The sequence below is a fragment of the Accipiter gentilis genome, chromosome 4 (assembly GCF_929443795.1).
Source record: "Accipiter gentilis chromosome 4, bAccGen1.1, whole genome shotgun sequence".
NCBI lineage: Eukaryota > Metazoa > Chordata > Aves > Accipitriformes > Accipitridae > Astur > Astur gentilis.
This window is the reverse complement of record NC_064883.1, coordinates 17,649,792-17,677,272: the sequence shown is the minus strand read 5'-3', so window position 1 is coordinate 17,677,272 and position 27,481 is coordinate 17,649,792. Positions and strand designations below refer to the sequence as shown.

General features: G+C 36.3%; 1 protein-coding gene across 2 annotated transcripts in view; it reads left to right on the top strand.

Moving 5' to 3' along the window:
* The window catches only part of PHF14 (PHD finger protein 14), a 168,541-nt gene extending 141,443 nt beyond the window's left edge, over positions 1-27,098 (top strand). Inside the window, exon 19 of one of the 2 annotated variants that reach the window (XM_049799246.1) lies at positions 26,400-27,098. In XM_049799246.1, the coding sequence (XP_049655203.1) occupies positions 26,400-26,474 (75 nt within the window). In that variant the 3' untranslated portion in view covers positions 26,475-27,098. The remainder of the gene's footprint in view (positions 1-26,399) is intronic. The other variant, XM_049799248.1, reaches the window with a different exon arrangement.
* The last annotated feature ends 383 nt before the right edge of the window (positions 27,099-27,481 follow it).

The window sequence follows — 27,481 nt, the reverse complement described above, 5'->3', positions numbered from 1 at the left end:
TCACTTTAAGGTGTTAGATAGCGTTAAACAACTGGATATATTCTAAGAAGAAAGAAGAGCTTTGATTTTAGCTTAAACGACTTGCTTTAGATCATAACTTTTTTTTTTTTCCCTTGGCTTGAGGAAAATGGAATGAAAAATTAGAATTAAGCAAGATTTGGGTAGGAAAATAGCAGCAAGTTTTACAAGTTGAAGACTGTTTCCCACCTGCTGTATATTTTGATAGCTGTACTTATGTCAGTGGACTTCAGCCTACCTGTCTGCACTATCTGGTCAGCTATGACTGGATTGTTCTGAGGTATTCATGCCGTGGCATGGTATGATGTCATGTAAGCTACTGTCATCTTTTGCTGTGTGGCACGTATGATACACAATGGAAATTCTTTCCTGGAGGAAAGTAAACGTAACTCCTTTCCTCAATATGTTATGTACACACTCTTAGTGTTCTTTTTTCTTTCTTTTCTGAGGGATTTGTTATCTTCTCTCTTATCTGTAATACTAGAATGAAAAATTAAGCAAATACATTCTCTGGTCATTGTATGCAGTGTAAATATTAGACTTCACATTGCACTACGTGAACAAAGCAGTGACCCTTTTTCTAGGTGATATATAACGTCAGAAATTTTCTGTTTTATTTTAATATGACAGGTTGAAAATATCATCAGAACCCTTTTAAGTTATTATGGTCTAGATTTCAGATAATGAAACTTGAGCAGAGTTGAAAATTTCAATGTCATCTTTAAGGTAGTGAAGATAAGCAGAGGTCGGTCAGTAGTCATTAATAACGTAGGTTATATAGATTTTTCCTTACCCAGTTGTTTCAGGGTTATCTCTGAACTGCAGTGCTATCCCAATAGTGTCGCAATCCTGCTTCATCAAAGTATTGTTTCTGTAAATTTCTTTCATGGTTAAGCAGAATATTTAGATGTTGAAGTGTTCGCAATACCTAAATTTTTTAGAACAGTAGGATCAGTGATTTGGTTTTTTATTAGAATAGCTCTTTTTGCTATTAATGTGTATTTTTGTGATAGTCATATATAGATTAATCTACCCTAATTAACAGTAAATTAAAACTAAATTTATGTTAATGCCAAGTATGTATTTTCTGAAATCTCTGAAGTAGATTAACACACACCATTCTCTTTCATAGCCCTCATTGACCTGCTAAATCCTTCTTTCTTAAGTGAACAGTTCTCCTGTAATTAATTTTGTATTTTTTAAAAGTGGCTGCTCAGCCATCTTAGTCTTCCAAACCCTCTAGATTACCTGGAATACTCAGAACTACATATTTTATGCTATAGTTATGGGCTTTGTTTTATTTAGAAACTGTGAAAATGTTACTGAAAATACAATTAAATTTGGAGAGACTTAGGCTGTGATGAGGAGTGGTATCTTTGGGAAGTTGTTTCTCTATTATCTGGCCCTGGTGTGGTTTACTCCGGTAAGATTCTTGTTTAAATTGATTGAAGTCAGCACAGGAAATTAGCACACACCTTCTGTCAATAAAGATACTTTTGCGTCCTCTCATAAGGACTGCATTGGTATTATTTTGTATTCTTGATAAACACAAAAGAGGTGCAGATAAGCCTACTGCACAATTTAGCTGGCTAAACGTACTGGTCTAAACCTCCACAGATTGTGCCGGTGTTCAGTGAAAAAGATGCTTGCGGAGGGCTTTTCAGGGCACCCAGGGTAGGGTTTAACCTAGGGGAATGTGTTTCACCGCTGGCTAAGACAGGGGTCTGGAGATGCTCTGCAATTCAGTGGCCAGTAGAGCAAGTCCTCAGCCGGTTTACAGCAGCCCAAGCCCACACTGCTGCTGAAAGAGCCGTCTGTTCCCTCAGCCCGCCTGCTGCTCTTGTTGGACCAGAAGATGAGCAAGCTGGGTCGGTGGGCTGATCGGACAGACCATGGGGTGACATCCACGGGGGCGGAGGGGATGCATAGCTGTGGACCGTGACCTCCCTCTTCAGCGGCAGCCTGCAGTTAAATGCTCCAGAACTGACAGTTGAGACTGCATTTTGATTTTGGTGCTCTAGAGAAATTAAATTAAAATAACCCTCAAAATACCCATTAGCGCTTCTGGCTTTAGTGTACTGGCCAGTTCTTCTGTATTTATCCGTTCAAAAGGAGCACTTTTCCCTCATTTTACAGGTCTCCTCTCAGTTTAGCCCAGTAGAGTAGGCTTGGCGTATTTGGGTTGTTCAGGAGATTGACTAAAATTAAGAGATACTGCTTAATGTTGTAACTAATGAAAATCCTGCTCTTCTTTCTGCAAATTAGGATCAATTACTACTTGTAAGATTTTCAGACAGGTGATTCGTTACACAAAATTTAGACTGTGATTTGGAATCAAGAACCTCAGGCATTGGAATGCACAGAAAGTGGTATATGTGTGCTTGTATCCTTGTGACTTTTTCTTTGTGATCTTTATCAGAAGAAATATTTTCAGAGTATTAGTGCACAGAGGCATACCCACACCTTGCTTGTTGGAAACCTGTCACTGTTGGTTTGGATTCAACAGGGTATAGGGAACCATGTTTAAATCTAGGACTCTAATCTGAGCATCCTATCTCCAAAAGTAGAGTAAGTTTAAGTAGTAGGTTCTAATTTGGAATAGTTTTACAACCGAAATTCCAAAATGAGTAGTCGGTGTAGGAACTTGCCTTAAATCTGTGCAAGTGAACGACAATAGAAGTGTTCCCTGTATCCTTGGTTAGTTGTTGTGGTTCTTTATTGTGTTAAATATTAGTGATAACTTCAGTTTTATTCATCAGTAGCCAGGTTTTGTTCTCTATGATTCATAGATTAGAAGGCCAGAAGACGTTATTATCAGATAGTCTAATTTATTATGTAGTATATGCCATAGTATTTCTCTTCTAAATTTCATGTCGATAAAAGCATACTTTTGCGAAAAAGGTATCCATCTTCATGAAAAACATTTCGAATGATATGGAGTGAACCCAAGCCCGTGAATAATAATTTGCTTCATGTGCTAATGACCTCTGGCATTAAATATTAGTTTGATTTCTAGTCTGGATTTGTCTTAGTTCAGCTTCTGTCTTTGTCAGCTAGATCAGGGGCTCATTTGTTTTGCATTTTCTTTTGCCTGTATAAGCCTTTGTGGCCTGTGAACTACTAGTCTTCCACTTTAACATATGTTCTCCGAACTTTTGATTGTACTTGACCCCATTTTTCCCCAAATTTTCAACAGACCTTTTGCATGTAGGCATTCACTATAGGTAAACTCAGTTAATCCAATATTGGTCACACAGGATGGCTATTACGAAGATAAATATTCATAGTTTAGGAGGATAAAGGCATACGTTTAGAAAATAGCTTCTTAGAGAACTGTAGAAAATTAAACACAAAGTCAAGAATAAGGGCATATTTCTTCTAATGTAGCTCTGAGTCTGGGAGGTATGACACTCAAAATGGAAGACAAGACATGAAAAAGTAGGAAGCATGAAGAAAGAGAACATAAAGAAAGGAGCAGAGATTTTTTTTTTTTTTTTTTTTTTTTTTTTTTGCATTTTAGATGCTTATTTTTATTCTCATTTTCTGTCAGTCTTTTTTTATATAGTTAGCTCTGGTAAAAAGATCTTGGTAAGTCAGCATTTAAAAATGGAGTCACCCATCGAATATAATTTGAGTATGTGTGTGCATGCTGTGCACAATTTTAGATGTTTGTTTCTGCAAAATGTTGCTTGTTTTAACATCCTCTTTATAGTTTCAAGGGTGGTATTTGAAATGGGGATAGAGGCAAAAATGGTGTGGTGTCATTCAGAGCTTGTAGATAATCCAAAAGTCACAATTTTTCGTATTTTACCCTGATAAGCAGCAGAGTAAAAATAACCCAGTTTTGAAGTCATGCTGTCTGCAGAGGCACCAAGTTATGCAAAAAAGGGGAAGCACATTAAAAACTTACAAAAAAAACCAAACCCAACCCCTCTTCCTGTAAGAAAGATTGAGTAGAGGAAACTTCCTTCTTCACCACAAGTGTGACCCTGTGCAAGATCTCTCCATCTTCACCATGGAGGGAAATACATTTGATCCCTCCATCCCTACCTCAAGATCTCATGTAGAAACACTGAACACTTAGAGAAAATTTGAAAATAAACTTATATTTGCATTATTTTATCTGAGATCAACATGTGGAAAAATTTATAGTGTTCTTTAAAATAATCTTACTGTCCCTAAAGTCTACATTTTCTCAATTCCTCCAATGATACTAAGTATTTCAGGTGAAATTTCTTTATCTCAAAGGTTGTTGTATTTAGTAATAACATTTAATTTGAGAAACTGTTAGGGATAAATTTGATTTGTTCTTTCCCTCCTCTTGCAGTCTTCCCTGGGCATCTGCCTGTGGCCATTGAAGGCGACAAGAAACTGGGCTGGGTAAACATTTGTTGTTACCCAATGCAGCTCCTTATTTCTTTATGCCAAAAGGTAATCTGCCAGTGGCCAGGTGGAGTGATGAAGCCCACAAATAGTGTCAAAAACTAAAACTTTTCAGAGGCAGTATTACATACGTGGTGTGGTTACAGTTGGGGTTTTTTTCCTGCTAAGTTAGCATCTATGAATTCTGTTTTATAGTTCACTGTTTAATACAAATGGAGCACAATGAGAAGATGGCTTAGCCAGTTTTTCCAGAGTATTATAACTTTACAACTTCCCAATTTTTATTTACTGAATTAATGCTAGGGGTTTTTTTTTCATTTAAATCAATATGCATTTTAATTTGAATTTAGTAAGCAAGGGGTCTTTATGTTACAGTCTGTGAAGCTCTCATAACACAAATGAGCCAATAATTCTGTGCAATTATATATTATACTTTTCTCATGGCAATCTTACCCCAAGAGCTTGTCATTTTGAGTATTTATTTTTAACTCCATAATTTGTATTGTGAATACATTTCAATTTTGCAGTCAGAGCTATTTGGTTAAAAGCACTGAATCAAAAAAAAAATGATCCTTACCTCAAAGAGCTTCCATTTCTAGTATAAAACCAGACATTGTAGATAAAACATTTTTACAAAATCAAGTTGTATTAGTTCTGTTTACTACATTTTGGCTAGCGTTTGCACTTAATAGGAGAGGTTTTCTTTTTTTAAAAGGAAAGACTGATAATAAGACTGATAATATTGTTTCAAGTATTTGGAAATTCCACTGGTTTTTTCCTACAGAGTTTATTATTCAGCAGGTTTATAATAGCCTCTACTTCTCTGCATAATGTAGAAATAGAAATAATAATGTAGTAATAGAAACAAGATTAAAGACAGTGAACAGATCACATAATGAAACAAATGGATTCCTGGTCTTATTAATTGGTAAACTTAGGCTAGAGAAGTATTGCACATATAAACTGGGAAAATGGAAGGCTGTTTGCACAAATATTTTTCCACTGTTAAAGCACATCATTAATAGACTTTATCAAATCAGACCAAGGATCTGTATCAAGCAGCTTCATCATCCATGTAGTCATGAAGTGAATGTCATCAGAAATCACTGGGCTTAAACACTTATCAGCTCAATATGATAAAATGACTGCCTTTTTATTTACACAATAACCTCAAATCCTCATATTAAAAAGTGGCAAATTTTTTTGCCCTTTGCTGTTCTAAGCGTGACACATGTAACAATTATTCATCATCTCATAATGGATCATTTTTATCAGAGTCCTGTGTCTCTTCTGTATATATAGAATAAATATTTATGTTTTCTCATTTTTCTGAACTAGAAGATACTGATAGAATAGGTTTGAAGTGTCAACTATAATTCATTGCCTGCAAAGAAAAGCTTTATACTGATACTGTGTGAAAGGAAAAGAATATCTAAATCATTTCAGCAGCGAGCTTATAACCAAGATAATATCAACATTTTCCTTCTTGAAAATATATCTGCCATAAATTAAAGGAGGTCTTCAGTATTTTATTAAAATGCTTCTGACAAGTTTAACCCCATCTTCAACAGGAATGTATGTATGAATACAAAAACCTTTTTTCTAAAAAAAAAGGTGAAGGTCAAGTGAAAGTTAAAACATGCTTGTGTTAAACTTCATACTAATTCTGCAAATATTTTTTCAGAACAAATTATAACGCGTATTTATTATCAATCTAAAGGCACAAAATTTATTGTTACAGAAAGCTTACTTTGCTATTTTGTACAATAGTAATATAGTTTGCAAAAAACCCCACAAACTATGTGTGTACTTAGTGTATTTGAATGAACTCTTAATTTAGTTAAAATTAGCCTTAGCGGTAAACATAATAGAGAAGAGGTGCATATCACATTATCTAATTATGTTTAAATGTATACATACCAAAGTAATTGGGTTAATAAGAATATAATAAGAATTCAAAATATGTTTGTAATGAAGCATTTTATACACAAATACTCTGGTTCAGCATCTTAACACATTTTCAGCTATGCTTCCAGTTTCTTTAACAAGAAAATGCAGGAAAATGTTGGTGCTATTTGTAATGAAGTAATAGCACAAGGGAAAAGTTGTATGTGATGAAACCCTGCACCTGTTTTGCAGAATTGGTAGCTGTCCCTCTATTATTTTTTAAAATCGTTTGATTTGGAGTACTTTAAAGGGTCATATACTGTCTTTATCTAACCAGGGGAGAAATGTACCTGCTTCACATTCAAGGGTGAGTGGTTAAGTTTTGTGCTTTCTTTGCGAGTGCTCCTTCCCCAAGCCCTAGGCTGCAGCAGCACCTCCCACATTTACAGCCACTTGCTCCATAATTCCAGCTGCAGCTGCACATCTTCTGAGAGAGGCGCTCTCCAAGACACTAGGTCAGAAGAGACATTTCTTTTCTGCAGCCAGTCCCATCCACAGAAGACCCAAAGCATCCATCACAGGCTGCAACAGCTTTTTGCAAATAAGTCGAAAGCTGAAGCAAAGTGTTTCTGACGTATATGAGCATTTTACTTTGAACTCCAAGTGTTCTTTTGCTGCAATAAATTTAACTTTAATCACTCATTAGTATCACCTCACAACGATGTTGAAGCAAGTTGGAAGACTTAGTAAGGTCATGTATTTAATTGGAACTGTGTGAAAACATAATTTTATGCGGTATACCCAACGTTTTGGTTTAGAACTGCTGCCTAGAAACTTGATAATTGTTTTCTTAAACACATATTAAAAGACAATGTGAGAATGAATCCTTCCTTTCCATGACAAAAACACAGAAGTGGTCCTTCATTTTGGAAGCAATTAGTATGTTAGGAAGGTCATTAATGTAAAGCTATGCATTTGTCCCTGCTAGTGACATGAATAAGCCAAGTGATCTTTGCAAGTGGTATTTGCTGTTGTCAAATTGCATTAGAATCTTAGGCATGATAAGAATGTCATTAATGTGAAACAAAAATTAATTACTATGATAAGGCAATAAAACTTATTTAATACTGCATGATCAGTAGGTTGAAAGAAACTTGCAATTTCAATTTTAATTCCTTCTGTAAATATTTCCAGTTCCTACAGACTCTGAATCTTTACCTTTTGTGATTATTTACAGACAGAGTGGAATTTACTCTTGCAGGGGCACTCTGTAGGAACAAAGTGTTAAGGGTGTCTCCATTTGCTTGCCATCTGTCCTTGCCAGAATGTTTTTAGCAAATGTATTAGGGAACTGTTGCACTATCCCATCCTAAAATCAATGTGGAAGATAAGGGTGATGAGTTATGTTCTGGGCATTCTTTCTACTGTCCACTGAGTGCATCTTGTGTAAGCAAATTATCTAACTTTCAGTGAGCTCAAACACAGGAAAGATGAATCTGAGTCATGGTCGTTGAAATTAACAGCAGTTCTGTATCAAACCACATAGAAATTATTTGATTAGCTTTGATCATATTTCATTCAGGTTCTTAGGCATCTCTTTTAAGATCATGCTGTTTATGCTGAATTTTGGTCAGCCACCTCAAGAGGCCTCAAAATAATACAGTACTTCAACCCAAACAGCTGCCTGCACGCGGGATGAGAACCTCCTTTAATTGATAGGTTCCGCTGCTTATTAGGGAGAAGCAATGGCATCAATTGCATTTGTATCTATAAATTCTACACACTCAATTTATAAGCAGCATCATATTGGAAAGATTGTTATTTTCTAGACAGTAGACAACCATTTAGATTTGGTCTTGTCCTGCAGATTCACTGCGTCCTCTTACCTTATGAAGAATCAGAGTAAATTAATAGTAATAAAGGCAGGAAGTCAACTGAACCGTGCTGTTTTCCACCAACTACTCTAAATGAGATTGTAAACTTTTTCAGGCTAAAAGCTTTTCTCTCAGTGTTATCTTACTCAAAATTTGGTGTTGAAACTAAACCTTGATTAGGTGGACAACACGCAATTCAGAATCAGTAAAACTCAGCATTTCATTCCAACAAATCAATCTATCTGCATCTGTATGGGTCTGCTTCTGCAGAACTATCTGTCTAGAGCTTTCAGTTGCTTGCATACAATCAAATGCATGATAAGAACTTAAGAGTTCACAACAGCCCATTGTTCTTTCCTTTAAAATATCTATTGCTGTTTCAGTATAGGAGAGATACTACATGAGGATATGTGTATATGAGGTCATACCTGTTGGAAGTCAGGCACTTACGTTAGGTTGGCATATGCGTTTGGCTTTTGGCTATGAAGAGGCATGCTAGCAACTTAGCATTCACAGCGTCTTTCAAAGAATTGGCTTCTGATATACTGTGGGACAAGCTCAACAGACAAAAACTGTATTAGACTACAAATACTTACAGTTGCATATAGCAGAGGCTTTTCTTGCTCTCGAAAAGCCTCGGTATCTTCTGTTCCAAGAAAGTGGATACATTAGATGAATTGACTTCATTACAAGTCAGCTTTTTCTGCTTTGAAATGGGAGTACTGAGAAACACTCGGTTGTCTCCATCCCTTGCTGAACCACGGGAGCCTGCCTGCATGGCAGAACAAGTATGATGCCTTCATGGCAGATTGAGCAGGCACACTGACTGCTGCTTCCTTCATACTTTCATACTTTCAGATATACAGCAATACTTCTGAGGCAAGCAAACTCCAGGATCATATAGTCTGGTAGGCTTCGATTGACTGGTGGTGGCTTATGAATTTCAGCATGAGAATTCACATCTTCACAATGCTCTGTGAGGAGCTTGCTTCACATCCTCCAGCATCAAAAAACTTCATTAAGGAAGCCTACCGTTGGTCAGAAGTAAAGTCATATCGCTTTTTTCGTAATTGCGTTCCAGCTAGCTGTAAGTGCGTGGCTTAGAAATTTCAGCTGATCAGCTGATCTTGCGTTTGAAAGTGGTTATTTCAGTGGAGACATTCAGGAGGAATATACCTAGGGCTTTCTGAAGTGCTGATTTCTTAGACCACATATGCTTGAGCGTGAGTCTTGGAGAGTATGAAAAAAATTGTTAACTGCAGAGTATCTACTGCTTGATTTTGCAGGGCTTGATAGATCACTGGTTCATAAACGTTAATGTAGAAAGCAGAAGTATACACAAGCTATTGAGGAGATCTGGCCTTTCATATGTTTGGACAGGCATGATACGTTTTTGTCAGTTGACTCTTCTTATCCTTTCCTGCTGTGGGTTATGAAATCATATGCCCTGAGGAAAGGAAATTCAATTATGCATTTAATATTTTTGGATTAGTGGGGAATATGCATCTGGTGCGGTGAAAGCAGGATGGTTTTATCTATAATAGTTACAAAAATTATCTCAGTTCATATAAATATGATCACAACCTGCTGTATTCCTCAGAAAATCTGTAACACCTGAGACAAAGGCTGCTATTATCACTGTTAGAATCTAAGTCTTTTTTCAGAGTAATGAATCATTAATGTGATGGGAGTTCTACAATACTAGAAAGTTTGGGTTATGAAGGTGATGATAGAAATCTGTCGCTGTGTCCACAAAGGATTTAGGGGCAACGGCTGATGTAACAGCTTACCAGCAAACAGACCAGTACAACGTGACTTAAGTTCTCTGCTCCACTCCATCCGAACCAAACTAAAATTTTTCAGTTTTTGACAGTTCCTTTTGCATGAAAGGACCGGAAGCTTGATTTTCCAGGTGCAGGAGAAAAAGAAAATAAAAATACTGGAATGAGTAGTGACTGGATGCTGCTAAGCAAGGATTAGTGATTTAGTCATGTACTAGTTCTCTTCCCAAAGGAGAGAGTAAGGACTGAAGTCTGGCAACTGCTGTTATTGGCTATGGAATAGACAGGTAGACTGTCATTTCAAACAAACAAACAAACAAACAAGCTGAACACACAGTCAGTTGGAAAATTGATTTCTATGTTTTATCCTTTCCTCTGAAATGTTTAGGTTTTAGACTCCCAGTCATTCCTGATGAGGTGGATAAAATATATTGCTCAACAGAATAAACCTGAGGTTAAATATCGCTTGATATATTCCCTATCAGAAAAGAGGACTCCTGCCTCAATAGGTCTTTATGACAGATGAATGAGTTGAAAATTACATTTATTGGCAAAATATTCAGTGCCTATGTCAACCATGAAAAAATGGACACCATAGGTGGTGGTTTTCTGGCTGTAACACATTGCTGTAGTCCCCAAATGTGTTTCTAATATTTTAGATATAGAGACTGGGGCCTGTTTCAGTTTTTCCTTTGGATTCCCTTAAAGTCAGATTAGAGGAAAAATTATGATTCAGAATTTAAAAAAAGCAAACCAACTGCCAGATATTTCCTTTCTAGGAAAATCTCCTCAGTCCCCGCACCTTGAACATATTATAAGTGATAAGCTGTTATTTCTACCTTACCCTTGAACCAAGAGAAGATGTTCTTTTAAGGAAGTAGACAGAGAACAGCAACAAAGAAAGAAAAGCTTGTGTCAAAAGGAAGGGATACCAAGAAGATTTTAAGAGTTATCCCAAGGATCTTCAGGAACTTTCCTGATTAAAAAGATGAGAATTTTGTAATGTAGACTGTGAAAGCTAGAAGAAAATAAGCCTGAAGATGGTGAAACATCCACAAAAGGGTGAAGTTCCACACATGCTGAGAAGGCAGCAAAAGGAAATAGGTTGTATGAGGAAGATGATACGGCCTTGAGACATGTTATTTTCACCTGCTTTTGTCTAAAGCTATCAACTGAAAACAACCAAATGGGCATGGATAAGACCTTGAAAATGAAAAAATACATCTGGGACTTTACCCAAGGAGTAGGGGAGGGGTCTTTTGCATTTAATGAAACTGTTCAGACAACGTAAAAATCTTAGCTCTCACCTCAGTCACTCAGAGAACCAACAGGAGGAAGAGAATCACAGATACAGCCTGTATTTTTACATAGGTCAGGAATGCAAATCCTTTTCATTAAGCAGGAATACTAGCTTATTGCTGCGAGCCAGTGCAGGCAAAGTGCAGTTCAGATCACCTTAGAAAGAATATTGCCAGGAAATTTATTTTCCATTTTCTTGGGTCTTCTTTCTCCTTCCTGCACACTTTTGAGCTTCTATCAGCTTAACTTTGAAATCTCCTGTATAAACAAAATCCTTATATCTTGTGAGAAATTGTAGAAAGTATTAAGGAACAATTTACCTTTCTGTGGAGAAGTGTGTAAAACTGACAAGTTTGGCTATGTAAAAGAAACTACATTAAGAAAACGTTTGCTTCACAAATGGTAGAAAATACCATTTCCTTTTTTCCAGCAGTAGCCAATCGAGAATTTAGCATGGGTCCCCAGACTACAGAATTAACTTGAGTTACCTACCCTTGGCTTATATTTGTCATGTTTTCCCACTGTGAAGGAAAGTAGGAGAGCTATGGTTAGGTACTGAAGGTTGTTAGAGTGAGCTGCCAGTGAGCTCTGGCACTTGATTAACTTGCTTTGTGCTTTCTGCAGATTCCGAGTTGTAGGATTGTAATCCATTAGCTTACTGAAATCTGCTTTTAATTTGGGTAGGTATTGTTTTCTTTCTCCTGCTCAGGGCATGAGTTAAAGACAGAGACTTCTATGAATAGATACTACTTTGGCTAGGATAAAAAGGTATGTGGCACTGAATATTTTGATGGGAATACCTTAGTGGTATGCTTTCATCATGTTCAAGATGCTTAAAGATTGTTGGGGTTTTGTTTTTTATTTAAATACCTGGTGAATCTCACTGTGCTGCCAGAAAGTCTGACATCATATCCACAAGCAATGAGCAGCAATGTTGTGTTGCCTTCGAGTCATCGATGGAGCCAGAGCTTCTGCAAGGGAGACACAGCGATGCTGGTTTTCTGGTTTTCTGGCCCTTCTTTGCCAGGACACATAGATGGCAAGCCACTGGCATCCACAAGTGTCTGTTATTTTCAGGATGTTGTCCAAGTTGCTTCCTCTGCTTAACTAGGCCAAGAAAGAAAAAAAAAATTAGCAATGTTCATTGACTGTGAAATTATTCTTTTCTGTGGCAGTAAAATATGAGTAAGGGGGCCTATCTCCTGTGGGGCAGCTGTGTAAGGTATGCACGGGTACTTTGGCCTATGGAAAAGAGGAGATAATACCTGCTAATGAGGAAGCTCTTGCTGAATAGGGTAGCTTATACACTTATTGGGCTGCACCAGCAAAGTACCTAATGCTGTAATAACCTACAAATCTGAGCTATTTAAATTGGGATAAGTGTTACAATCAATTATTGTGGCTTTCAGTAGAGTGCCTGTTCCTCTTCTTTTTGTCAGAGTCTTATCTGCCTTGTTGAGTCATATCTTGATGTGTGATAATTATATCTGGTCACAGCTGGTGCTGAATGCTGGTTTGTATGAAGTTATCTGTGGGTTAAACTTCTCAGTTAATGAGGAGCTGACTGTGTGGGATTGGATTACTGCCTGGATTAGATTTCTAACGCAATTAATTTCCAGGCATTCTCTTTCAGTATTTTCACTACACTTTAGTCTATATTAAGGTGGAAATTGGATTAAAAGGACAAAGCGTGAAGTCATTTGCCGAAGCAAACAGAGCGTTAGTGCCAAATTTTGTATAAAAGGATGCTGCTGAAAGGACTGCGGGTCTCTCTTCTAATCCATGGAGAATCCCTCTGCCTCTGAGTGTAAGGACTTCATTTCCAAATACAATGAACAGGGGGTACATAAACCCCTGTTAAACAGTTCATTTTGTGCATTGATCTCTTGTTTGTTTATGGTATTAGAGATGTTGTTTTCAGCCTGGAACAATCCCATTCATGCAGAAGTCACTTCGTAAGTAAATACTGTGTTAGTGACAGCTCTGTTCAGAGCAAGTATTTTAACCTGTCGGGCAGTACCAATAGCTGTCCTCCTTTTAATTAAAGTTTTAAATATATGAAAGAAAATCCTGCCTTTTATTTTTCTCAATGAAATAAAGATTTTCAAGTGGAAAAATTGGTTATACATAAAGGCAATGCTCACTGTATCTGACAATGTTGCGTTACTAGGACAAATGAATTATTACTGTTCTTGGATGAAGGAAATGTTTTATGTGAAATTCCACTGTCCATTGAGTAAACAGCAAAGTTTGAATTGTAAGCAAAAGACAGGACATAAACAATACATTTTAAAAATCCAAAATCAGAAACTAAATATCTGTAAGTTTGTGCCCCCAAAGGTGTAATTCTGGTCCACAACCTTAACAATTACCATCACACGATGCAAGACAGCCTAAATATGAAAGTATATTCACATCGAAAAAACTGATCTAACTCAAGCTGACCACTGTAGCTTTCACAGAGAGGATATTTACTACCACTTAAATGCTATTAGGATGTGGTCTTCCTTGGAGAGCAGCTACTTGTCCTTCTGAAAAAGAGGAATAGACACATCAATTTCATTTGATTCTGCTGGCTGATGTACTTGCGCTGACTTGGTAGTTACTTCCTTATTTCATTATGTTTTAAAAATTGACTCCATTCTCTTTTCATCATTTGAAACCAGACACCTTTTTATGCATTGCCTTCTGATTGTTCTCAAAGCATCTTTCCAATTAAATAATTTCCTGATGAGAAACAAGTTTATATGAAGTAGAACTGTTTTTCATATGCTTTATAGCTTGCTGCATATTATACCATATCATGTATCATAAAATTCCTCCTATTAATGGTTGTTTACTTTTCCTAGAGACAAAAAATATGCATCAGAAGTTAAAACCAGACAATTTCTTGCAATAACTGCACTCATTTTATGTCTTCTTTGCTGATTTCAGAAAGAACAGGTGATGTCCTGCACTAGAAAAGTTAATGATTTTAAAGCCTTTTGTACTTTCTGAATATAATAACCATGATAGCACTTAGCTCTTATATAAATCTTTACATGCATAGAGCTCCATCCTGACACTGAAAATATTCACATTTTATGGATAGGTTCTTTAATGTATCAGCAAGTTCAATGTCCACCCCCTTCAGGCCAAATACATATTATAGTAGGGTGACAAATGTAAGAGGTTTTAGCTGAGAAGTTCCTCATCTGAGTCTCAGACCCTGCATTACTATGGACACATGCATTAGCTTTATCCTGGTTTCTGTTAGTGACCCTCCTCTAGATTATAAATCCTATTACGTACCACTCCTCTATTTCTTCCTCTTTTCCAGTGACATTTTCCAGCTCACTATCCAGAGGTTTTCTCAGCTTTCTCCACACACCATGCTTCATATGGGGAGTTCTCACCTTGACCTCAACTCTGTTTCCCCCACACAAGCGCACCTCAACAGACTGACTCCTCAAGGCCCAGTACTGTTTTGATAAAATATCCGCAATAACTGTCTGATTTTTTTATGTCTGTCCCATATAGTCAGTCTATTTATTTTATAAAGAAATAGAAACTATTTCTATATGAAATAGTTTTATATACCTTTTGATGATAATCACTTTTTAATCATTCTTCATTAATTAGCCATACTTGGCACAAAAATGTGATTGAGATACATGCCCATTATCCTGACCCACTTAGCTTTTATGATGGTTTACTACTTGTCCTTCTCTTCCTTTTTTTTTTGTGACTGGTTTTAGACTTTACCAGATCAGACTCTCCAGATGTGTCTGTACAGTATGTGGCATGATATGACTTGGCCAAGATTCAGATTATTAATTAGTATTATAGTTAAATAAATATTATATCGATATATTACCATTTATCAAATCGAACAGCAAAATCTTTAAAGGACCTAGAGACTTTTCTGTATCTAGGTCTTAAAAGGCATCATTTTGGGGGTTTTGAATGGACAGGGGAAGCAACAGCTAAGAAAATTGTCAGGTTTTGCTTTTTTGAGAACTCACGTCCTGAAAGGTTTCCTTGAATTTAAATAAACTGAAAATACTTCAGTCCAAGTCACAAATGATTAATGCCAGTAACTGTCACTGATGTTAAGGAGACTACTGACAGACGAAGGGAGGTATTAATTAATATAGGAAGAGTAAGATCCTTGATTTCTTGTCTATCAAAATAGACAGCATTTGTTGTATTTTCTTCATAGTCTTTGTATTCTTAATAATCATACATTGGCAGATGAAATAGTATAGTTAGATCTTTGTTTCTAAATTTAAAAGCTGATTTAAATGGCAGTGCTACAGGCTTCTGTAGTTCTTAATGTGTTGCATTGTCTAAGGTACACTAGATGAGAGGAAGCAGGCAAAAAGAGTTGTATCAAACACTAAGTAGTATTTTCCACAGGAGAACATGAGCATGTTGTTAATACCTAACCTTTTTTTTTCCTTTTTTTACTACCTGTTCTGGTTTGTGAGTAAAGGAGACATGCAGTGATTATCTTAAATCGTTAGTAAACAGAAAATAATGGAATAGTTACTGGCTGTTAACTCTTAGAATCGTGACATCCAATTCCTGGAGCTCCTGTATGTGCAGAAAGAGAAAAGCCAATGAATAAAAACAGGCAAATAGATTGCAACTAAGTAAAATGAATGAATATGTAAGCTTTTTGCTTGATATTGTTAGGTAACATAGTGATGAGAGCAGCTGTTGTACAAGAGCAGAGAGCAGCAACTACCAAACGTCGCTGTGAAGCCATTGCTGACCCTACATAAGGTGCTGGGCAGAAACTCTTTAGAAGCAGCTGACTGGCAGCACTAGGATTTCAGGAAAAAATAGCCCTCTGAAAATAGCCTCAACTTCCTCTTAAATACCCATAATTTAAATGCCATGCTTGATCCAGGGGCTGCTTAAATTCAGTATTCCATTCCAGAGAAGCCTTGCTCTACAGTGTATTTATTTCATACATAATCCCAGTAAATAGTACTTTTCACTGCAGTGATCAGATGAGTCGAATGTAACAATGTACATATAGGTGTTTGCAAGTTGTGGCCCTTAATGGTTTTGAAAAACATTATGTCTTGGAAGCACTGTGATATAATGTAATGGGAGACAAAAAGCCTTCTGAGTGAGTAGTCTTCTGAGGAATGGAGTTTAGTGAGCTTCAAAAGGAGTTTCAAAGAATGATACTAAGTGGCTTCAGTGTTTTAAGGAAAAAGTAGATAAATAATGATTTATAATGTGAGGTCTGTAATGAGCTCTTCTACCACAAATATGCAAAACACTAATTAGTTATAGCCAAATTTCCCTAGCTTTGGGAATCTTTCAGAATATAGCTTTTCAGTAATCAAATCACATCAAAGTATTTTTTCTCCCACTCTTCTAACAAAGTTATGTGTGATTTGTTGGAGGGCGGGCAGAGATGGGAAGCAAGCTGTTGACAAACCAGAAGATGACTTTGATGTAGATGTAGTACAGTGAAACTAACTTCTAAATTTACTAGAAGGAAATGCATCATGAACCTGTAAGGAACCCTGTTTGTGGTGACTGCCTGCACGGAGGTGAGGTCTGTCAGTTAATTTGATTCCAAGTTTCTGAAAGGTGACTAATCTTTTTTTTTTTTTTTTTTTACAAACTGTATAAATATTGTTAGAGAAGAAGTTTTGGGAGGATATCAGAGTGTGTTTGGAGGTAGATGCTGCTTTACAGGGCAGGTTTTTGTAAAGTTCCTTTTGATGATAGTATTACCTTAAATGGTTGGACATTGCATTATTTCCAGTTGAAAGGGTTTCATCAGATTCTGACTTCAAAAAATTACAGTGAAGCAACATCAGTATCATGACAAATTACCAAAACATCCCTCAGTATATCCACTGAATTAAATAACATTTGGCTTTAGAACCTCACTTGGAAATGCAGATGAGTGGAGGTTGAAGAGAATTCATTCTACTGTTAAACCTAATACGTTTATTTTTTAATTTACAAGCTGATCAGCTTGAAACTAATGAAATCTTGGTATGTTAAAAGTTAGAATTTTGACTCAAAATTGACTATGTGTTTATTACCAATATGCCCTTGATCCTTCAAATACAGCTGAGCTGATCTATTATATGAAACAGGACTGTTCGGACTGTTCAGGCATCGTGACAGGATCAGAACAGTAAGTGCTATCTTCAAATACAGAAATAAAGTAAAAATATAAAAACAAATCTACAAGCCTTCCTTTGCCATCAAACCAACAGAATTCGAACTTCTAAAGCCATAGGTTTCTTGTCTTGTTTCATTTCAGGTCCATAGCCAAATGTTTTGGTTATATTGTCAAATTAAAAGTACATTTATACAGCTTGTAAAGGAATGATTTTGACTTCTGGGTAGGTCTGCAGTGCTAGTGTTAATTTAGATTAAATGAATGATAACAGTAGGGAAGGTGTAGGTCTTCCATGAGAGATTGTACGGGGTTTGTTAGCATGAAGATGTGGATCTCGTCCTAGCCTAGAATGCTCTTTTAGGGATTTTATTTAATCTATGTTGAAATCATTGAACCATCTGTCTAGTTATAGTTGTTGGATTCTGAATTTAAATGTCAGTATGTGTTTTGGGGGGCCTACTGAAAGGAATTGTGGTTTTTTAAAAAAAGCAAAAGTCTCTTCCATCTCTGATTTCTTCATCAGTAGCACAGGTTCTATTTGCTGTCATAGTCTATCCTCCATCTACTTCTAGAGCTTCCTTCGTTTCTATCAGTTTTGTTTGCAAATTCATGGATTGTGACTAAATATGGGCATTCAGTATTATAACAAATATAAAGCCATTTTTACAGCATTTACTTGTATCACATTTTGGAAAATAGGTGACTAAGATAAAGGCCTTTGCTGTGTTGTTCAGACTTATGTTATCATATTAACTACAATGAAAGATCCATCTTTTATGCCTCAAGCCTGAGCAGAATTTCATGGCTGTACTCAGGTGAAATGTTCCGATGGAATATAAAAGAAAGGAGAAAAAGCCTTCTGAATTGTTAGCTGTCACATTGTAGCAATATTTTCATGAATTCCCAAGTTATTACATTTATAATATACTGCAGTAGACTTTTTCTAATTAAATGTGCATTTTCTTTTGTCATAAGGAAAGAAAAAACTTTGGTTATGCTTTTTACAGTAATTTAATTAAGCATTTCCTGTAAGTTCATTTCAGTATCTATCATGGCTCACTAAAGTTGGAATTCAGTATAGAATGGTAGATTAATTGCCCTTTGTCTTAGATGAAAAGAGAATCCTAAATATGCAGAGTCATGAAATTTAATTGTGCTCCTCAATTGCTTATTCAATGCTTTGGAAACCTGAATCAAGAAATACCGAAGAACAGGGCCAAAGGTTGTTAAATGTAGCGAGTAACACAGATTTTGAACTTTACTTAATGAACCGAGTGTTTATTACTATGAAATAAATGCACCATTTAAAGAATTATGGTGGAAATGTAAAACATTAAAACTCTAATTAATTTTGGTCAGAAGCATGCAATGCACTCATTTTTCCTAAAACATTTTCATTAGGGTATAGATGTTCTGTTATTGAGATAAATTTATTCCTTTCATATGGTAGTGCTATCTTTTTCTGTTAAAAATGTGTACTTCAGTGATGTTTAGAGTGATGTCTTTCAGCTGCCTTCAACTGTAGGCAGCATGTCTTGATTGTAGCTTACAGAAGCATTTTTCTTTAACTCAGTTGTGCCTACTTTTCTATTTAATGTTGTTAATCATTTTGGAAACAAAGAATGTTCAGACCTCTTGATAAAAGGCTGTCTATAGCCAAACTTATTTGTGAAAACAGTCAAAGCATGAAAAAAAATCTTGAGCTATCATTTAGTAAGCTACCAAGATACGTGTACAGCCTGACAATTGAGTGGTTAAAAATTAGCCTCTTAATTGTTTCTGTTTATTAAAGAGCGCTTAGAAATAAAATTGTTTAAAGGAGCTATTAATTCCTTATTGTTGGCCCGAGCACCTTTTGTTCTCATGTAGCTATTGTAAGAAGAAGCCATTTTATTTCTTAGTATCAAGCATACAAACATGAAGTTTTGCTTCTTATAATTTAGTAAATGTATAGTGTAAATATGGTAGGAATATAACCATGAATATTCAAAATCATCTTGATTTGATTAGAATATGCATTTCTAGGCTATGGAATATTATTCTGTAGTAGTATTATAATTATATATAAAGTGGAACTTTCTGTTGTAATTTATAATTCATAAAAATAATTATTATATTGCCACATAAGTAGAAAATGCTATTGTGGTTTCCATATATATGTTTATATATACACAGTTGTGAGTATTATAATTGAGTGATAAATTTACCTTAGAAAGGATCTTAATCAGGACAGTGTCAGACTTGAAGTCTTGAAAACTAATGCAAGTGTGCACGCTGCGACCAGGGTGGAAATTAAGGAGGCCCGTCCCAGACAGGCACAGTGCAATCCCATTAAAGTTGCTTTTCATCTGTTTCTTAGTTGATGTTTCAGGTTAGTGATATCTGAGCATTTATAGATAGAGACTAAAGTTCATAAACCTAAGCCTTTAAAGGCTCAAATTGTTAAAGAGGAAACATTTTCCTCTACTTTCTTCAAGGAGAACCAGCTGAACTTCTGAAACAATGGTTGGGTTTCAAGCACCACCTGCCCTGAAGAGCATCCCAACTGTAGTGGCAGTCAGCCAAAAGGGCCACTCAGTGGAATGGTTGCCTCCTAAAAAGGAGAGAAACAGATGGAAGATTTGAAATCTGGCATGAAGTTCCACTTTTGTACTAAGCGTTAAATGAAATTTGACTGTAAGGGCTCTTGCGATGGTACATTTATCTGTATAATCAGAATTAGAAACAAGGAAATAGAAAATACAGAACACTGACAAACATTTCAAAAAGACTTAAAGTTCTTGTACCAGTGCGAGTTAAACGAAAGAGTTTGTGATAAACATGCAGCTGCTTGTAGCTTCTTAAGAGGTGCTTTAGTATAAAATTAGTTCTCCTAGTCTTGCATTGCCACCTAGAGCACGATGCCATGTACTGCATCGGTGAAGGAAACCCAACACTTAAACGTTGCTTTTTACTGAACAAAATGGGGTGGAGAGCTGCTTCCAGTTAATTGATGTCATGTTTACTTACATTATAATGGTTAGTTCATTCATAGCCTCCATTTTTTAATGTACCAGATCAGCAGAGATTTCATTGCAGGAATTTGGTGGGCTTTGACAGTAAGAATTAATGGAGACACGCATTAAAAGGTATAACTGTCAGCTTGCCAGTGGTCCCAGAGGGGACATTTTCTTGATGGCTGCTTCAGAATACTTCATGAAGCAAATGTCAAACTTGTCAAGGCTGTCATGGTGAAAATGATCCATGTAGCAAGGGTCTCCTTTTCTTGGGAAACAAACAGCTGCCTTATCACTGCAGAGCTACAGTGACAGAAAACTGTCATCTATCACAAGAAATTTATATTTGCTTCTAATATCCACTGGTAAAGAACTGTTCCAGTTGTACTCTGTCTTTTTGCACCACTCTTCATTATAATGGTTGTCAGTAATGCATCTGAAGAAGGTAGCATAGACTTTGGAAGAAAAATAACATCTGAGTTTTAGTGCTGGTTGCTCACCTTTTGCCAATTTAACATACTGATTTAACTCCCAATTTTTGCCTGAAACTCATTTTCCTCCAAATTTGGCCTATGACATTGGAAAGCTAGACTTTAACATACACAAACAAAAGCTCTCGTAGTTTCTAAAGTCCCTTTTTCCTGATATATTTTTGAAAAGTATTAGAAGTATTTCTACCTCCTTCCAACTGGTGTTTTGCTGGCTAGAATCTGTGAGGCAGGAGATGAAATACCATCTGGACACCCTCACTGGAGCTTAGTATATTAGTTATATTACAGCTCTTTTGGGTTAAGTTACTATGAAAAGTAATAGTATCTGAATTTGGTCCTGAGTGGTTTTGAGATGGTATTTCTAGATTATGTGATAGTATAGAGAACCCTTTTGTCATTCCCTATTACACTAAGATATTTTTATGTTTTGCATAATTTCTTATTATTCAGATGTTCATTTACATCATACTGTAATATATAGCTGTTTATTAAGTTTAGAATATGGGTTACAGTTTGCAAAGCACACAACAGCAAGTTTATTTTATTAAGTATACCTTTGTAATGCACCTTTAGAAATTACAGGTGTGGTCTAATGCACAAATCTGTGAATGGGTGCATTTCCTAGCACAGTTAATTGAGGTGTAATCTGTTCTACATACAGACTAGTGTCAAATTCCCTGTAGAGTTAAGACTTTTCTAATTCACTGTCATCTTTCAGATTTCATTTCATTAACTAATGGAATAAAAAGAAATTCTCAGACATTTTGAATGAAGTTGGATTGGGGGGGGGGGGGGGGGGGGGGGGAGAAAGGGACACCCAAAACCCTATTTCTAGGTGGCTTTTTTTTTCTTTTTTCCCCCATGCCAGAATTTGTCTACAGGGGAATATTGTGGAATAATTTCTACAAAATTAACTTTCTACATCAGACCTGTTATTCTCTGCTTGGAGCACCATTTGTAGTTGACCTTAAACATTCTTTCAAAGGGGATGAAGTTGTATGACAGTGTCTCTCAACTGTCAGATCAAAATTTTCAGAAACAGGATCTTAAAAGTTAGCTTCTGACCTTAAGGCACCTAAAGACATCTAGATATTGAAGTATTCCCATTAACTTCAGGAAAGCTATTGAATGCTCAATAGTTTAATAATTATTCACAACACTTATTTAGGTGGGAGATTGTAGGGTCTCAGTTTTAAATTCTTGGCCCTGTTCTGTTGCTGTGACCCATAAATGCTCATCTATGAAGTGTAGACTAAGTAGTTGGAAGGAAGAAATGTCCATAGGACATTTGAAGACATCTGTAGAGCATCCAAAGGACCCTTTAACCCAATACCTTGTTTCCATCAGGGAAAAGGAGGGTTGCCTGGGGAAAGGATGTAGGAAAAAAGCTGATGTGAAAGGTCCATCAGTCCATCAGCATCATCAGGACAGTGATGAGGTGTCCAGTCATCAGCGGCTTAAGGAGCTCCTGAGCTGACATTTCTATTCAGGCTGTTGGCTTTAACAGCACTTCATAAAGCCCTTTGTGCCTTTCCTTATCACTGCTGGGTTTGTAAATCTGAAAGAATGACAATTCATTCATTTCAATGTGAAAATAATCTTTGGGCTGTTAAATGCACTTTTTCAGTAAGAGTAGTAATATAGTCTTGAGGGATTCACTTCCCTTTGCTACTCTTACAAGTCACCAGATCAGAGCTGAGGCAACCTTTACGTGAGTGTGTTCAAATTCACTGTATGATATTCAAGTCTGTGGTTGTCTGTAGTCAGAAAAGATACTGAGAGAAGTTTGATTTGTGACATCTGCTAGGAAAAACTACTTTGATCGTTGAACAACTTAACACCAAAATGCCTGTTCTCTGTTTCAGGATTTTTAGGACACAAAGCACTAGACAGTAGAGTCATAGGTGGCTGGAAGCAAAATAAATAATAACAGAAAGTAGAGATGTGACTCATTAATAGGAATAATGTGAACTGAATTTCTGTGAAACAGAAACTGGAATTCAGTATTTCATCTGCTGAGTAGCCACTGGTAATAGCAACTTTACACACTGCTACCACAGACACAAAAATAAAAGGTTTTTCCTTTGCTATCATCAGAACTAAAAGGATTATAAAGATGATAATGATAGGTGGTAATTAGTAAAACAAATAAATATGTTTAATCTACAGTGTTTGGCATAATTTCTTGATAATTAGGCTATATGGTCTATTTAGCTGAAAATTCAAACATTAATGACATTAGAATCTCCAACCAGTTCAGTATTCTACGTGCCATGATCAGGATGCCTCTTGGGCTATTAAAAAAAAACAAAGATAAAACTTTTCATAGAAATTTTGCATTGCCAGCAAACTGAAAGAATAGTGAGTCTTCACATCTTGGAGTATCATTGATATGTGTGCTCTAAATTGCCAGTTCAAATCTTTCCCAAGTGTACTGGCAGTGATATTGCACTTCTTGTAAGAGTTCACATCTCAAAATTTTCTCATAATTTTCAGTCATTAGTAAGTTTGCCATTCTCAGGCCACTGCTGTCACTTCTTTTCTGACAGAAAGCTGCATGAGTACCAGAACTAGTGGTTCATACTTTCCAGTGTTTCCCACCAACCATTTCTGCCATCTCTTTTGTGCTGGCACTGTTGTTCATGTGGCAGTGCACAGGTCTGGGAACTGATCTGGCTGAAGACATAGCTGACAAAAAGTTTTCTTCCCTTGATAATTCATACTATGAGAAAGATCAGCCATCATTACTCTGCGTTTTGCACAGCGGTCACCCATGTTCAGAGATACTAAACTTAGATTTCTGTTTCAAAATGACATGTGAGTTTCTGTTGTTGGAAAACAGATGGAGTAAAAGCACCTCTACAAAATTAAGATGTCCTCTGTGGAGCATGGTTTAATACAATACTATTCAAAAACCTTTTGTGCCTAAAAATATCAAAATAACCAAATATCAGTCAGGGGCCCGGATGACTTGTATGTGGGAATCTGCCTGCGTAAGTCCAATTTATACTCTGCTGGTAGATTTTACCTGTTTGAATATGTTTTACCTAGTTGAAGCAACAGGAGATGAATAAAGGAAAGAGTAAGGGTACTGCAAAATATCCCAAAGCAGATGCTTCCATCTTGAGTATGCACACAGAGCAAATCCTGGACTTGTCATAGCCACTGAGCCATCATTTCTTCATCTCGGAAAGCACTGATCACTGCAGCTGCTGCTGTAACCTCGGAAATCTGCCGGAGAGCAAACATGACCTTATAAGCACAGAATTAAAACATTTCATGTCTACACAAAGCCAGAAGATTCTGTTACAAAACCTCTTTCACTGAATAAAATCTTTTCATCCACAAAAAAAGACTCAGGAAGCTGATGTTCCCTATTGAGCCTAATATCCCTTCACCTTCTTGTAGTCCTCAGTGAAGGTATGGCCCTGTCGTCTCTGAAATTTCTGCATGCTCCCTCTATTAGGATAGGAATCTCTAAGCAATATGTCAAGTGTGCTGGGAAGAGAATGATTGTGTAGGGTTTATATTCCCCATATGAGGGAGTACAAGTCAGGGTGTTGGAATAATGGCAGGTTCTGTGCTAGGGAGGTGGATTAGTTGGCACTGAGGTCAGTAGGGATACAACTTCGGTAGGTCAGGACCTTCAGAAACATGCAGATTTGCTGTTCTTTTATTAACAAGTCCTTCATTAAAGAACCTGGCTTTTTTTCTACAGCAGCCTGTGGGTGTCTTTTTTATTCAGCAATATTCTTTGTCACCTGTAAGCAGTACATCTAAGCTTAGTTACGCACTGCGACTTTGTTTCCCATTCTGCCTTGCCTTTATTTTCTTTAGAAGTTTGACCTTTGTATGTGTACTATACATTACACTCTCTTGAATATATGCTACATTTGTAATTTCAAAGAATCAACAATCTTTGATTTCACACGCATGCAGACATATTTCCTCACCTGAACGAGAAGAGCCACAGGGCTCACTGTGTGTTTTAAAGGTAATTGGAGAGATGACAGTCCAGAAAGATAAGAAAAAAAAGCTTTTAGGCTTTGGTGGTCAGTCATGTAAATATTTCTCAGTGCCTAGCCTATCCCCAGAAGGGGGGAGGATTTAGAAGCAGAATGGTTCGGAGTCTATGTTTCTTTAATAGAACAACTAGCTTTTCAATTTTATTTTAGTGTTGTGTAATGTAATACAAGACCACATTTTTTAAATGAGATTTTCCATTGCTGTTCTATTTTGTGCTGCCCATGTGATCTTCCTATATATTTTGTACCTCTAAATCATTATTATAATTATTCTTACAAAACACCCTTTGGTGCTGAAAGGAGGACTAGGATGCAAAGAGATATTTTCCTAGAAGAATGAAGGTGCTATTTTAAAGCAGGAAACTGCACCCGGGTTCCTGGGTCCCACCTAACGTCCCTGACATTTCCTTTCTCTCAACTCTTGACTTGTGATGAGTGGTGTTACAGCAGCCAGGACACTTCTTCATTCCCCAACGTCTATTCATTTCTTCTCCTTAGTGTTTTTGGAATGAGGAGGATTTGCTGTATATTGAATTAAAATGCAGGCAGGAAAACTGGCCATACTTTGAATGTGTGATAAGGACCATTCAAGATGCGATGGGTTGCAAGTTGCCTCATAAAACAGTTTTCTCAGTCTTCCATAATTTATACTTTGGAGGTCACGATTTTGTACTGGACATAAAATAGTATCCATTCCTATGGAAACGGGCATTATGATGTCACTTCATTTTTTCAGTAAGATCCAGAGGAACCCGTAGTGAATTATGATCCCTACTCTTGGAGCTGAAGCTGTAGAATATTGTAAGCATGCTGCTGCCTGACATGCTCATGTTTCCTATTTTAGACCTGACTGATCTTCAGATAACATATGGTGGTACAAGTAATTGGAAAATTGGCAGACCTGTCAAGAAAATATGCTAGATGGGACAAAAATATGATGCTGCAGCACATAAAGTGTCTCTGAAGTTAAATTTATTGTCTTTTATCAAATGGTGAAGTAAACGTATCTGGTCTCAAAAAAATGAAATATTTTTCAATGGCAGATGCTTTTCAAAAGTAATTTTTAGAACAATGATGAAAGTTCTTGCATTCAAAAGTAATTTAGTGGAAACCTCTGGTCAAGAACAAAGGAAAGGTGTGTAATGCTGTCTGCTGCAGACATTTGAATATCTTGTCATCCGTGTATGGTTTAGTAATTTCTTTATGTAACCATCCAGTAAATTGGTTAGTGAAATATTAACTCATTAAATTATTCTTTTACTATAAATGCAGGTGATTAGACTTGTTTAAATTTCTTATCATTTTTATTTCTACTCGAGCAAAATCAAATGCTTGAATAAATGACATTTTTGGCTTATTTTTATGCTTATTGGTCAGGCAAAAGATGGCAAAAGTCTGTGCAGAATTCTATACATATGCATAAGTGTACAAAAAGTGCAAACAAGTACAAAAAGTGTACTTCTTCAGTAAGTTGATTAATGTTCAGGTTTTCATTTTCTTTTACAGGAAGATGAAAATGAAGCTGAGGCAGAAAATCCATCTCAGGATCTGAATTTGGAACAGAAAAAATCAAAAAAATAGGAGATTGCTGTCTTGTTTGAAATATTTGCAAGTTGTGTAACAGTGATTATAGTTTCTCATTGTAAAATTAAAAAAAAGTTCTCAATAAAGTCATTGAAAATTAAATTCATGCTGCACTGGGGAATTAATTAAGTAGCTCCTGGTGATAGTCTTGATTGCATTAAAAGCTGAATTATCAGAACTGAGCACTATACCAATAAAATTCTAAAAGCTTTTTGAACACGGTATAGAAAGCTGATGGGTTATTCATCACTAATAGCATTTACTTAAGCAAACAGGTGATTTTTTTTTTTTTACTCTGCAAAGCAATATTAAAGAATAGTTGTAACTCAGTCATATTTTGGTATTTATGAGCAAGAGCTTTGATTCTTAAAAGTTAGATAAATATGTTCTACTAAATGAGTTCTGAAATTTCTTCTGATCAGTGATTAACAGGAATGTTGCTGAGGACTGGGTAGAGGCAAGGATTTTTTGGTATGTACAGTATGTTTTCATAAGTAATTAGTTTTACATGTTTGTATATAATGTGATTTTTAATTGGTTTCATGTTGCATTATCATTTTCTTCCATGTAAATCTTTTCCATGTTCACGTGATCATTGTCTTTTAATAAATATCAAGCTTTTGTCTTGATTAAGCCATCTTTACCCAGGTCTAATTCCTTCATACCAGTCTTTCCATTCTAACAGAATAAAATAACTCCTTGCTGTGTCATTAGACCTTTAAGTGAGTAGTGAAAATCTAAAATAAAAAACTTTCCTTCCTATAGTCAACATTTTGATTTCCAATGTAAATTGGAAATCAAATTACCTGTGCTTTTTAGCCTATGCAGGTCAGTGAATGGGAAGGTTAATACAAGAAACTCAGGTGTAGATTTATAGCCACATAGTTTCACAGATTGCAATGAAGAAACCAAAAATCTTACGGACTATGTTTTAGGATTAGAGCAACACTCACTGAAGTCCCTTGAGTGAAGTTCGTCTTGCTCTAGGAGAAATGAATCGTCTT